The 15327-nt window shown below is 36.5% G+C and overlaps 1 protein-coding gene across 2 annotated transcripts in view; it reads right to left on the reverse strand.

Moving 5' to 3' along the window:
• TTC17 (tetratricopeptide repeat domain 17) overlaps positions 1 to 15327 on the reverse strand; it is a 154855-nt gene that overhangs the window by 115542 nt on the left and 23986 nt on the right. For both annotated transcript variants that reach the window (XM_060159373.1, XM_060159372.1), the window contains exons 2-3: positions 12327 to 12416; positions 937 to 1106 (exon numbers count right to left, since the gene is read on the reverse strand). In XM_060159373.1, the coding sequence (XP_060015356.1) occupies positions 937 to 1106; positions 12327 to 12416 (260 nt within the window). The remainder of the gene's footprint in view (positions 1 to 936; positions 1107 to 12326; positions 12417 to 15327) is intronic.

The raw sequence follows: 15327 nt of genomic DNA on the forward strand, positions 1-15327 counted from the left end.
AGGGCCCGGGGTTCGATCCCTGGTCAGGGAACAAGATCCCACATGCATGCCGCAACTAAAAGATCCTGCACGCTGCAACAAAGGTCCCACGTGCCACAACTAAGACCCAGAGCAGCCAAATAAATTAAAAAAAAAAAATGGTTAGGGAGAAAATAGGTAAGTCACAAACCGTTAAGACTGTGGACTCTGGACTTCCCCAGTGGCACAGTGGTTAAGAATCTGCCTGCCAGTGCAGAGGACATGGGTTCGAGCCCTGGTCCGGGAAGATCCCACATGCCACGGAGCAACTAAGCCTGTGCGCCACAACTACTGAGCCTGTGCTCTAGAACTCGTGAGCCACAACTACTGAAGCCCGCATGCCTAGAGCCTGTGCTCTGCAACAAGAAGCCCGCGCACTGCAATGAAGAGTAGCCCCCGCTCGCCACAACTAGAGAAAGCCCACGCACAGCAATGAAGACCCAACGCAGCCAAAAACAAACAAATTAATTAATTAATTTTAAAAAAAGACTGTGGACTTTTCAAAAGCTAATATAACACTGCTTAACTCTTTCTAGAAATGTTAAACCAGTTTACACTTCTATATAGTCTTTCTACATTTTTACCAGTTATTGATTTTTAAACATTTTTTTCAGTTTGAGAGAAGAAAAATATGTCTTAGTATGCACTTATCTAATCATTACTGAGAAATATTTTTTCCACGTGTTTATTGGCCATTTGCATTTTTTTACCATAAATTGTTCAATTTTCTACTGTGGTATTAAATACTTTTAATTGATTTGTAAGAATTCTGTACATACTCCACATTTTCAACTTTCAAATTTCAATAAAGTCAACAGTGATTGAAGCTTTTTCTCATTAGAGAAATAATTTCTAATTGATTCGAGAAAGGTGTGTTCAGGAAGACATACTTTATTTTTGGAAAGAGAATTTCTTTACCTGATATCTTTGCTCTCCAAAGTTATGTATGTGCCATCATACAGATCTAGGTCCCCTAAGGGTACCTTGGCTTTGATGCAGTCTGGATCCTCTTTATTATGTCTCTGTTCCAGTCCTGTATCTCTGTCCTCATTCTCTTCTATATGAATTTTTTGAGCAACTAACTGCTTCTGTTGAGAAGAAAATAAGAACACAAAAGGATTTTTCTAATATTTCAACCTACATACCATGTAAGAGAAAGGAGAATTTTATGTGTTGAACAAGTCAGAGAAATCAAAATATGCCCTGGGTTATGCTAGCTGACATAAATAAGCTTCTCGAAACAGGTGTCCATATACAGACAGTAACAGAACATGACATTTACGATACTGGCACATGAGTGCCTTGTGATATGACCTCTGACTATCTATAAAGCTACATCTATCAACTTAACTGGCACAGAATAGCTCAGCAATTAGAAGTACCTTGAATTGTCCAAACACATCATATTTCAGTCCTTGAAGACATCTAGCGCATTGATAGTGCTACCTGAAGTAACTAGTGTTCCAGGGGAATTCCTGCCACTGACATTTTTCCCCCAAACATACAGAGGAATTATTAACAGCCATGTTTCCACCACCCTATCTATCTTAACATTTGGCCATACTCCAGATTTTTCTACAAGGAAAAAAAAATAGTTGAAGCCCCTCTTAACTGCCTTTGAGATCCCTCTCTCACTTCCAAAAGTTACCACTATCCAAGGAATGCCCCTGTGGTCCAGTGGTTAGGACTTGGAGCTTTCACTTCCATGGCCTGGGTTCAATCCCTGGTTGGGGAACTAAGACCCCACAAGCTGTGCGGTGCAGCCAAGAGAATAAATAAATAATTAATTAATTAAAAGAACAAAAGTTACCACTATCCTGAATGTTTTATGCATCATTTTCATGTATATTTTCATAAAATATTACTATATTGCCCTACTTTTCTTAAAATATTACTTTATACATAGATATATTTACAGCTATATCTCCAAAATCAACATACAGCATTGTTTTGCAAATTTTGAAATTTTATGTAAATACTATCATACTGTATGTATTATTCTACAACTTTTTTTTTTAACTTAATATTATGTTTTTGACATTTATCTACATTGGTCGGTAAAGCTCTAAATTTTTCATTCTACCGGATGTATAAAAATGTATTTATTTGGGGCTTCCCTGGTGGCGCAGTGGTTGAGAGTCCACCTGCCGATGCAGGGGACACGGGTTCGTGCCCTGGTACGGGAGGATCCCACATGCCGCGGAGCGGCTAGTCCCGTGAGCCATGGCTGCTGAGCCTGCACGTCCGGAGCCTGTGCTCCGCAACAGGAGAGGCCACAACAGTGAGAGGCCCGCGTACCTCAAAAAAAAAAAAAAAAAGTATTTATTTTCCTGTAAACCATTAGGTTGCTTCTTTTTAAATATTTTTTGGTATTAAATGTGCTACGGTATTCTTATAAAACTGTCATTGTGTAAGAGTTCCAGTAGGAGAAAAATATGGGGCTCTATGGGATACATTTTCAGTTTATTTAGTCACCGTCAATCTGCTCTTCAAAGTGGTTATAAAAACTAGAATTCTACCAACAGATTAGGATAATATCCATCTCCCCATGAACTTACCAACATTTGGTTTTGTCCTACTTTTTTAAAAAAATTTTGAATTTTTTTTATACAGCAAGTTCTTATTAGTCATCAATTTTATACATATCAGTGTATACATGTCAATCCCAATTGCCCAATTCAGCACACCACCACCGCCACCCACCTGCAGTTTTCACCCCTTGGTGTCCATACGTTGTTCTCTACATCTGTGTCTCAACTTCTGCCCTGCAAACTGGTTCATCTGTACCATTTTTCTAGGTTCCACATACATGCGTTAATATATAATATTTTTCTCTTTCTGACTTACTTCACTCTGTATGACAGTCTCTAGATCCATCCACATCTCAACAAATGACTCAATTCCATTCCTTTTTATGGCTGAGTAATATTCCACTGTATATATGTACCACAACTTCTTTATCCATTAGTCTGTCAATGGGCATTTAGGTTGCTTCCATGACCTGGCTATCGTAAACAGTGATGCAAGGAACACTGGAGTGCATGTGTCTTTTTGAATCATAGTTTTCTCTGGGTATGTGCCCAGTAGTGGGATTGCTGGGTCATATGGTAATCCTATTTTTACTTTTCTAAAGGAGCTCCATACTGTTCTCCACAGTGGCTGTATCAATTTACATTCCCACCAACAGTACAAGAGGGTTCCCTTTTCTCCACACCCTCTCCAGCATTTGTTGTTTGTAGATTTTCTGATGATGCCCATTCTAACTGGTGTGAGGTGATACCTCCTTGTAGTTTTGATTCGCATTTCTCTAACTATTAGTGATGTTGAGCAGCTTTTCATGTGCTTCTTGGCCATCTGTATGTCTTCTTTGAAGAAATGTCTATTTAGGTCTTCTGCCCATTTTTGGATTGGGTTGTTTGTTTTTTTAATATTGAGCTGCAGGAGCGGTTTATCTATTTTGGAGATTAATCCTTTGTCCGTTGATTCGTTTGCAAATATTTTCTCCCATTCTGAGGGTTCTCTTTTCGTCTTGTTTATGGTTTCCTTTCCTGTGCAAAAGCTTTGAAGTTTCATTAGGTCCCATTGGTTTATTTTTGTTTTTATTTCCATTAATCAAGGAGGTGGATCAAAAAAGATCTTGCTGTGATTTATGTCAAAGAGTGTTCTTCCTATGTTTACCTCTAAGAGTTTTACAGTGTCTGGTCTTACACTTAGGTATCGAATGCATTTTTAGTTTCTTTTTTTCTATGGTGTTAGGGAGTATTCTGATTTCATTCTTTTACTTGTAGCTGTCCAGTTATCCCAAAACCACTTATTGAAGAGACTGTCTTTTCTCCATTGTATGTCTTTGTCTCCTTTGTCATAGATTAGTTGACCATAGGTGCGTGGCTTTATCTCTGGGCTTTCTATCTTGTTCCATTGATCTATGTTTCTGTTTTTTGCCAACACCAAACTGTCTTGATTGCTGTAGCTTTGTAGTATAGTCTGAAGTCAGGGAGTCTGATGCCTCCAGCTCCGTTTTTTTCCCTCAAGACTGCTTTGGCTCTTCGGGGTTTTTTGTGTCTCCATACAAATTTTAAGATGATTTGTTCTAGTTCTGTAAAAAATGCCATTGGTAATTTGATAGGGATTGCATTGAATCTATAGGTTGCTTTGGGTAGTATAGTCATTTTCACAGTATTGATTCTTCCAATCCAAGAACATGATATATCTCTCCATCTGTTGGTATCATCTTTAATTTCTTTCATCAGTGTCTTATAGTTTTCTGCATAGAGGTCTTTTGTCTCCCTAGGTAGGTTTATTCCTTGGTATTTTATACTTTCTGTTGCAATGGTAAATGGGAGCATTTCCTTAATTTCTCTTTCAGATTTTTCATCATTAGTGTATAGGAATGCAAGAGATTTCTGTGCATTAATTTTGTATCCTGCAACTTTACCAAATTCATTGATTATCTCTAGTAGTTTTCTGGTGGCATCTTTAGGATTCTCTATGTATAGTATCATGTCATCTGCAAAGAGTGACACTTTTATTTCTTCTTTTCCAATTTGTATTCCTTTTATTTCTTTCTCTTCTCTGATTGCTGTGGCTAGGACTTCCATGACTATGTTGAATAATTGTGGTGAAAATGGACATCCTTGTCTTGTTCCTGAGCTTAGAGGAAATGCTTTCAGTTTTTCACCATTGAGAATGATGTTTGCTGTGGGTTTGTCATATATGGCCTTCATTATGTTGAGGTAGGTTCCCACTATGTCCACTTTCTGGAGAGTTTTTATCATAAATGGGTGCTGAATTTTGTCAAAAGCTTTTTCTGTGTCTATTGAGACGATCATATGGTTCTTATTCTTCAATTTGTTAATATGGTGTATCACATTGATTGATTTGCATATATTGAAGAATCCTTGCATCCCTGGGATAAATCCCACTTGATCATGGTGTATGATCCTTTTAATACGTTTTTGGATTCTGTTTGCCAGTATTTTGTTGAGGATTTTTGCCTCTACATTCATCAGTGATATTGGTCTGTAATTCTCTTTTTTTGTAGTATCTTTGTCTGGTTTTGATATCAGAGTGATGGTGGCCTCATAGAATGAGTTTGGGAGTGTTCCTTCCTCTGCAATTTTTTGGAAGAGTTTTAGAAGGATGGGTGTTAGCTCTTGTCTAAATGTTTAACAGAATTCACCTGTGAAGCCATCTGGTCCTGGATTTTTGTTTGTTGGAAGATTTGTAATCACAGTTTCAATTTCATTACTTGTGATTTCAATATCATTACTTGTGATTATTTTCTGTTTCTTCCTGGTTCAGTCTTGGAAGGTTACACCTTTCTAAGAATTTGTCCATTTCTTCCAGGTTGTCCATTTTATTGGCATAGAGTTGCTTTAGTAGTCTCTTAGGATGGTTTGTATTTCTGTGGTGTCTGTTGTAACTTTTCTTTTTTATCTAATTTTATTCATTTGAGTCCTCTCCCTCTTTTTCTTGATGAGTCTGGCTAATGGTTTATCAATTTTGTTTACCTTCTCAAAGAACCAGCTTTTAGTTTTATTGATCTTTGCTAGTGTTTTGTTTCTATTTCATTTATTTCTGCTCTGATCTATATGATTTCTTTCCTTCTGCTAACTTTGGGTTTTGTTTGTTCCTTTTTCTCTAGTTCCTTTAGGTGTAAGATTAGATTGTTTACTTGAGATTTTTCTTGTTTCTTGAGGTAGGCTTGTGTAGCTATAAACTTCCCTCTTAGAACTGCTTTTGCTGCATCCTCTAGGTTTTGGATCATCTTGTTTTCATTGCCATTTGTCTCTAGGTATTTTTTGATTTCCTCTTTGATTTCTTCAGTGATCTCTTGGTCATTTAGTAACATATTGTTTAGCCTCTGTGTATTTGTGTGTTTTCTATTTTTTTCCATGTTGATTTCTAATCTCATAGCGTTGTGGTCAGAAAAGATGCGTGATATGATTTCGATTTTCTTAAATTTACTGAGGCTTGATTTGTGCCTGAAGATGTGATCTATCCTGGAGAATGTTCCATGCGTACTCAAGAAGAAAGTATAATCTGCTGTCTTTGGATGGAATGTCCTATAAATATCAATTAAATCTATCTGGTCTATTGTGTCATTTAAAGCTTCTGTTTCTTTATTTATTTTCATTTTGGATGATCTGTCCGTTGGTGTAAGTGAGGTGTTAAAGTCCTCCACTATTATTGTGTTACTGTCGATTTCCTCTTTTATAGCTTTTACGAGTTGCCTTATGTATTGAGGTGGTCCTATGTTGGGTGCATATATATTTATAATTGTAATATCTTCTTAGATTGATCCCTTAATCAGTATGTAGTACCCTTCCTTGTCTCTTGTAACATTATTTTAAAGTCTATTTTACCTGATATGAGTATTGCTACTCCAGCTTTCTTTTGATTTCCATTTGCATAGAATATCTTTTTCCATCCACTCACTTTCAGTCTGTATGTGTCCCTAGGTCTGAAGTGGGTCTCTTGTAGACAGCATATATATGGGTCTTGTTTTGTATCCATTCAGCAAGCCTGTGACTTTTGGTTGGAGCATTTAACCATTCACGTTTAAGGTAATTATCGGTATGTTTGTTCCTATGACCATTTTCTTAATTGTTTCGGGTTTGTTTTTGTAGGTCCTTTTCTTCTCTTGTGTTTCCCACTTAGAGAAGTTCCTTTAGCATTTGTTGTAGAGCTGGTTTGGTGGTGCTGAATTTTCTTAGCTTTTGCTTGTCTGTAAACCTTCTGATTTCTCCATCGAATATGAATGAGATCCTCGCTGGGTAGAGTAATCTTGGTTGTAGTTTCTTCCCTTTCATCACTTTAAGTATATTATGCCACTCCCTTCTGGCTTGTAGACTTTCTGCTGAGAAATCAGCTGTTAATCTTATGGGAGTTCCCTTGTATGTTATTTGTCATTTTTCCCTTGATGCTTTCAGTAATTTTTCTTTGTCTTTAATTTTTGCCAATTTGATTACTATGTGTCTCGGCATGTTTCTCCTTGGGTTTATCCTGTATGGAATTCGCTGCGCTTCCTGCACTTGGGTGGCTATTTCTTTTCCCATGTTAGGAAAGTTTTCGACTGTAATCTCTTCAAATATTTTCTCTGGTCCTTTCTCCCTCTCTTCTCCTTCTGGGACCCCTATAATGCGAATGTTGTTGCATTTAATGTTGTCCCAGAGGTCTCTTAGTCTGTCTTCATTTCTTTTCATTCTTTTTTCTTTATTCTGTTCCACAGCAGTGAATTCCACCATTTTGTCTTCCAGGTCACTTATCTGTTCTTCTGCCTCAGTTATTTTGCTATTGATTCTTCTAATGTAGTATTCATTTCAGTTATTGTATTTTTCATCTATGTCTGTTTGTTCTTTAATTCTTCTAGGTCTTTGTTAAACATTTCTTCCATCCTCTCGCTTTGCCTCTATTCTTTTCCCGAGGTCCTGGGTCATCTTCACTATCATTATTCTGAATTCTTTTTCTAGAAGTTTGCCTATCTCCACTTCTTTTAGTTGTTTTTCTGGGGTTTTATCTTGTTCCTTCATCTGGTACACAGCCCTCTGCCTTTTCATCTTGTCCATCTTTTTGTGAATGTGGTTTTTGTTCCACAGGCTGCAGGACTGTAGTTCTTCTTGCTTCTGCTGTCTGCCCTCTGTGTCCTACTTTTTAATTTATGTCAATCTCATGGGTATGAAATGTTATCCTGTTATAATTATTGGGGTAGACTGTATTACTATTAACAAATTTGTGCCCCTCCTTACAAGAGAATTCTACATCACTGTTCTGCTAGACTCCAATGTGACCAATATGACTTCCTTTGGTCAATGTAACATGAGAAGCATCATCTGAGCCTTCTAGAGGGAAGCATTTTTAGAGCCAGTGTATGCTTCACCATGTTCTTTCTTTTCCCTCAGGTACTGAGAATGGCAATATCGAGGCTGTTGTAGGTATATTTCTCATATGTACTATACAGCTAAACTAAATAAGAAATCCAATCTGATATTCCACGTTTTAATCAGTTTGTTTAATCTGTTTATATTTATTGTGATTGCTGATCTTATGGATTTATTTTCACCATATTATTTTGCGTTTTCTGTTTATCTTACTTTTTCTTTGCTGCTTTTTTCTCATTTCCTGCCTGATACACTTTTTTTTTTTTTTTTTTGCAGTACGCGGGCCTCTCACTGTTGTGGCCTCTCCTGTTGTGGAGCACTGGCTCCGGATGTGCAGGCTCAGCGGCCATGGCTCATGGGCCTAGCCGCTCCGCGGCATGTGGGATCTTCCCAGACCAGGGCATGAACCCGTGTCCCCTGCATCGGCAGGCAGACTCTCAACAACTGTGCCACCAGGGAAGCCCCTGATACAGTTTTGATACACTTTCTACATTCCCTCCCCTCCTCCTGTATCTTCTCTTTGTTTGTAAGGTTTGAAAACTATAGATTGCATTTCCATTATTTTGGTTACTGTCCTTACTCTTTTTTTGGTTAAGTTTTTCATCAGTAAATATTTCAGTATGATTCTGAAAGATTCTCTTTAAAAAAAAATAATACCACAACACCATTATCACATGCAAAAAATAGTAATTCCTTAATATTACATATCCAGTCTGTGTTCATTCCCAACTGTTTCTTCCCTCTTTATTTTAAAATACAATTTGTTTGAGTCAAAATTCAGTAAGGTACACACACACTGCAATTGGTTGATTTGTCTTTTAAGTCTCTTTTAATCTTCCGGTTACCCCTCTATTTCATTTTTTTAAATTCCTGTAATTTATTTGAGAAAGAAATTGGGTCACTTATCCTGTAGAGTTTATTACTCTACAAGATTTTACTGACTGCATCCCACAGGTTTAACATGTTCCTCTGTCCTCTGTATTTCCTGAATACTGACACCAGAATCCAGGGATTCTTAACTTTTTCATGTCATGGACTTCTTTGGCAGTCTGATGAAGCCTACAAACCCTTTCTTAGAATAATCTTTTAAATACACAGAATATATAAAATGACAAAAGAAACCAATTATAGTGAAAATCAAATTATACTGTGGTTTGATTAGATTTATATTTCTTTTGGCAAGACTTCTGAAAGGTGGCGATATTCTTAAATTTTTAATATGTATACCTATACATTTTCCAACAGGATTTTAATTTATTCAGTTATTTTTGCCTCCTGAATATAACAAAAGAGTTAATATGCTTTAAGTAATCATTGAGCATGCCCCAACCCACCTATAGACTGGTAATTTTATTTAGTTTTACCTTTTAAACACAGAAAATAAATAAATAAATTTAGCAACTTTTTCATCAATGTTTTTACTCACCATTACACATCCTATGCACTTCCACTGGATTTACTTTTCTTCTTGCAGAAGGACTTCTTTAATTTTTTTTTTTTAAGTGAGGGTCTGTGGTTAGTAAACTGTCTGTGTATGTCAGAAAACTGCTTTGTCCTCACTCTTGAATGATGGTTTAAGAGAATATAAAATATTATATTTAAAAGAATATAAAATTCTAGACTTAACACTTTGATGCTATTCCTCCACTGTCTTTTGGTATCTAAGAAGTCATCCAGTTGTCACTACTTTGTAGACAAACTGTATTACCTAGTCTAATGGCTTTATGTCTATGTCAAGGCATAACAAATTTATCTCTCTAGCTCAGACCTTTACCCAGGAGTCCACACTAGAAGAACCAACTCCTCACTCAGTGTCTCCACTTAGATGCCTAATAGGTATCTCAAACTTAATATACCAAAGCTAAACTCCTCCCCAGTCTACACCTCCTTCAGTCTTCTATATCTCAGCTAACACCAACTCCATCCAACATCAGTCGCTCAGGTCAAAAATCTTGGAATCAACCTTCACCCCCTCTCCCTATCTGTCTGTCTCTTCCCAACTACTCCATGATCATCTCCTGTGTCTAACAGTTTTGTAGTTGTTTCCAGGTTCTATCCAGATCCCAAGCCCAAAATTACATCACATAATTTTAGTTTAGAGTTCCTACTCCAAAGTAATATTCTACCCTGAAATGGTGTTCAGTAAATTGAAGATGCAATTATTGAACCACTGGATGGTTTGGTTTGTTTTTTGGTCATTAGGTTTTGTTTTTTCTTCCTGCTTTTTTTTTTTTTTTCCCACCAGACTCTTTTCAAGCTCCATTCTAGTCTTCGAGCAGTAGTGAATTTGGTTATCTTCCTTTATCTTGCACGAAATATTGTCATCTCCTTTATTCCACAGAAATGAACAACCAGACACCAGAGCCTGTTCCTGGCCTTTGAGACCAGCAGGTTTAGTTTCAGCTACATTCTCAACTTAGTGTTTTGTTCTATTTCTGGTCTATGGAGATATTTATGTTGTGTTTAGGCCTGACTATATTTTATTTTGATTTCTGTTCTGTTTTTTATCTGTCATTGCTATGTATATGAAGCAGAAGTAAAAACTAAGTACTAAGTATAGACTCATTACACTACCTTAACCAAAAATTGGTGGAGTCAATATTTTTCATTTGCATTTTCAATGACTTGGTAAATGGCATTTTCCCCCTACACATACTCTAATTTAAGTCTCCTTTCTTTATATTAAATAATACTGCCACTTAGAGAGATAACAATAAACATATATAATGGTGTCTATGCATCTGAAAATAAAAACTACTTTCTGCACCACTGCATCTTTCTGAACACTGTGTTTAAGCTTCCAAGCATGAAGCCCAATAAATATATCTATTGTCTTTTTCCTAGTATTCATAAAAATCAACATTTCCGAATTTATAAGTGACAAAACTGGTAGGAACAAGGTGAGATACTATTTAAAAAATGGTGAGGTGTTCAAGTTTTATAAATATTCCTAAAGTGCTACTACCTATACAGAGCTGGTTAGTATGTGCTAAAAGCTCCTCCTTCTTAATTTACAGAAATTTTAAAAATATACAATTATAACTACTGCTGTTGATAAACGTACCAGTTTGAATTTATGTAAGTGAAATTCAGAACTTTTACATTAACTAGAAAATGAATGGCTACCTGGTTTTACCTTTGGTTTAAGTCAAGAGATAAGGCGTTTGCCTCTGGTTCTGCCATAACTTGTTTTGTGAAAATCAGGCAATTCACTGTCTTTAGGTCTAATTGTTTCCTTGCTTCTAAAATGAGGATCACCTTGATGATTCCTTCTAGCGCTCAAAGACTCTGACTCTTATTATTCCCAATAATTTTCTTAATCTTATTTTGCAAATTGGGTTACTTTTTCTGCAACTTAAAGTTTCCTTAAAATTTGGATTCAATTTACACTGTAACTTTTAAGAACAGGTTTTATGAGAGAAAAAAGAAACTATTTTTTAAATAGTTAATACTCTTTGCTACTATGAAAAATCAGTTTATGAAAATCAATGATAGAAACAAAAAGGTCAGATTTTATTAACACTAATAAATACCAAGTTTTCAAGGTGTGGGTAAAGAATTTGAAAAAGAACAGCTATATGTATATGTAAAACTGAATCACTCTGCTGTACAGCTGAAACTAACACAACATTGTTAATCAACTATACTCCAATATAAAATAAAAATGAAAAAAAAAAGTTTTCAAGATGCAAATTGATGAATGCTCTTCACCTCAATCATAAGAACACAAAATACCAAGACCCTAGCTTTTACTACCTGGGAATTAACAAAATTATATTTTTACGAGGTATTCTAACCATTCTTCCTTTTGATATTTTACCCAAATTCTCCTTCCAAGTATATCCTGAGATAATGCCTTTTCATACTTGATGGTAAAATTTATACATGGAAACTTTGTTCAAGGATACAGTGAGTCAAGAACGAGGCATAAAAGAGAAAAACAAATATCATATATTAACACATACATGTGGAATCTAGAAAAATGGTTCAGATGAACCGGTTTACAAGGAAGAAATAGAGACAGATGTAGAGAACAAACGTATGGACACCAAGGGGGGAAAGTGGGGCGGAGGGGGGTTGGTGGTGGTGGGATGAATTGGGCAATTGGGATTGACATGTATACATTAATATGTATAAAACAGATAACTAATAAGAACCTGCTGTATTAAAAAAATAAACAAAAGGTAATCATAAAAAAATAAAACAAAAACGAGACATAAAACCCAGGCTCTGGTAGTCTGTTTATCTTACTATTGCTCAAATGGCATTCTGATTTAAAAAAAAAAAAGAAGGACAATCTAAAAGTTGAATATTCCTGTAAAAGTCAGAAGATTTAAGAAATAGCATGCTTTACTTGTTCTTTGAACACAACAGCTCCTGTGAAATGCAACAAGTATCAGCTGCATATGACATGTCCAGTTGCCTCACCTCCAGTTCTTTGAGGTAGTTAACTGTTGTTTCTTGTCTCATTAATATGACTAAGTCATGGGGATGCTTCAAGTTCATAGGTGAATCCACCTGCAAGCAAGCAAACAATAGATAAATAAGGCTCAGATTTCATTAACGTTTGTTTGGATATGTCTTAAATTATTGTTCGATCACCATTATAATCAGTGTTAGGTGCTCAGTAAACTCAAGGGGTATTTATTTCAAAAGTGATGACATGTAAATTTTGGCAAAGAGAATGAGAGGTTCTATAGCTGTCCCTTGAACTCCAACTTGAAAGAGCAAGCTTTCAAAGTGAATATTCTGATTTGACTAGCCATGTAAGAAATATTCAAGAAGAGAAGTATTTGGAAATGAATGATAAAGTAAATTCCTTAAAATATATTTTATACCTATACTAATAAAAATAGATTGCTTTGTCTTGATAGCACATTCCATATCTGAACAGGTCTGGCGGCAATAAAAAGAAAAATACGAAAAGCATCTGTTTTTCAGGCTATTTGCAGAAGCCGTAAATCAGAGATAATATAAAATAACCTTGAGACTTACAGTTTACAATTCTTGTTTCTGAGTCATAAACAAGCAACTATGTTGTTGAATATGTAGGAAAAATGAACGCTCATATGCTGGTAGCAGGCTTATAAACTTATTATTTGGAGGGTTCTTTGACAACATATATCAAAATTTTAAAAGTACATATCCTCTGACCTAGGAATATAAATTCTAGGAAGCTATCCTATAGGCATTCTTTAAATGGGCAAAGATATATACAAGGCTGCTCACTATATTACCTTTAGCTGCAAAAAACAAACAAACAAAAGACCCAACAAACCTAAGTCCAGCAATGAGGGAAGAGAGAAAGCCACTGTCCAGTGGAATGGGATACAGAAAAATGAGATCTACTATCATGGAAAGATGTTCACAATGTATAATTAACTAAAAGTAATGAAGAATAGTAAGTATGCTATACTTTTTTTAAGAAATTACATTTTTATAGATATAGACGTATACATGTCTGTATATGCACAAAACTAAGTTGGTTTACAGTGATTTCTTTGGGGAAGTGAGATTAAGAAGAGAGGCACATTCGTATCTTTTACTTTATACACTTGTATTTATTTATTTATTTTGCGGTACGTGGGCCTCTCACTGTTGTGGCCTCTCGCATTGTGGAGCACAGGCTCCGGAAGCGCAGGCTCAGCGGCCATGGCCCACAGGCCCAGCCTCTCCGTGGCACGTGGGATCCTCCCGGACCGGGGCACGAACCCATGTCCCCTACATTGGCAGGCGGACTCTCAACCACTGCGCCACCAGGGAAGCCCTATAAACTTGTATATTTTTAAATTGTCTATAATACACACATAATATGTTTATAATAAGGAAAAAACAACACATACGAACACACGGGATTTTTTGAATTTCAAGAAAATCTAAGACAGTGGCCTTGGAGTCTAAGAGATGAAATGAAGTTCCTGCTATCCCTTAGTGTTAGACTGTCAAATTATAAACTAGCTCTTCAAGAAGTCCTACTTTGAGAAGAAACTACTGGGTTAGCCAAAAAGTTCATTCGGGGTTTTCCATAACATCTCTAAGAATCTTTCTATAATCTCTAAGAACTTGACATCAGCTCAATTAATTTTAGAACTAGCTTTTTAAGTGCAAAAGATAGCCTTGCTTAGACATTGGTGAATGCAAGCCTATTTAAAAAACAAAAATTTAAAAAGAAGGAATGGGAATTCCCTGATGGTCCAGTGGGTAGGACTTGGTGCTTTCACTTCCAGGGTGCGGGTTCAATCCCTGGTTGGGGAACTAAGATCCTACAAGCTGTGCGGCATGGCCAAGAGAATAAATAAATAAATATTTAAAAAGAGGGAATAAAAACAACATGAAATAAGTTCAATGGTTGCTTTAATAATATGCACAATAACACTGGGCGATGTTGGGTGACTGCATATAAAACTCATCTGCCTTTCCTCATTCTATCATCTCAGAGATGCCACAAGAAAAAGAGATGCTAGTCTGGACTAACTTCCACTCATACTTTCATTGCAATTGTCTGAACTACATAATCATCATTATGCAGTTATGGATAATTATAATCTCCCGTGGTCTCTCTTTTATGACAAAATCCCTTCAGTGCTTCCCCTGGCCTTCCTACTATACTGGAATTAACATTAAAACTGCAGTCTGAACTTAAAAGGCACTAAAAATATAATAGCAAGGCCTATAGTTGACCACTTGAGCTGTGAATCTCCTCTATCAAACAGTCAAACCTGGCAAAGGCCTACAAGCAAAACGCTAGGTGTTTCTCAATGAGGTGTGGAAGCTTTTGCTTCTCTTTTCATTGTATCTCAGACATCGAGAGGTAGTGATTTAATACATCTCTCTTTATTTATTTATTTTTTATTATTTTTTGCGGTACGCGGGCCTCTCACCATTGTGGCCTCTCCCGTTGCAGAGCACAGGCTCCTAGCTGCTCCGCAGCATGTGGGATCTTCGCGGACCAGGGCACGAACCCGTGTCCCCTGCATCGGCAGGCGGACTCTCAACCACTGCGCCACCAGGGAAGCCCCATGTCTCTATACTTAAATGAGGTTTTTAGAAAAAAATTGGGTCAGGGAGAAGGAATGTGGGAGTATGACATTCCCATTCCAAAATACCCAACCAGTCTGATTACCTAACATTTGGAGAACTGCAAGAGGAATGACAGAATGAGACAAATGAAGATTTACATTAGATAAATACTTAATCTTAGCTTTAGATTAAAAAGATACTACATAACCAGCATGGGTCTGGCCCATATTCAATTGTGAGAAAGTACTTTTCATTTCCTTGAAGCATTTAGTTCAACAAAGATACAGTAGCTAGAGAAGGTATAAAGATAAAATTATTAGCAGAAGGAAGGGATTCCACTGACAGTTTAACAGCTGTGTTTCTCTTTTTGACTTGGCAGCAAATGGCATGGATCTCTGCCAGATTAGGG

The sequence above is a fragment of the Lagenorhynchus albirostris genome, chromosome 9, assembly GCF_949774975.1.
Source record: "Lagenorhynchus albirostris chromosome 9, mLagAlb1.1, whole genome shotgun sequence".
Lineage (NCBI taxonomy): Eukaryota > Metazoa > Chordata > Mammalia > Artiodactyla > Delphinidae > Lagenorhynchus > Lagenorhynchus albirostris.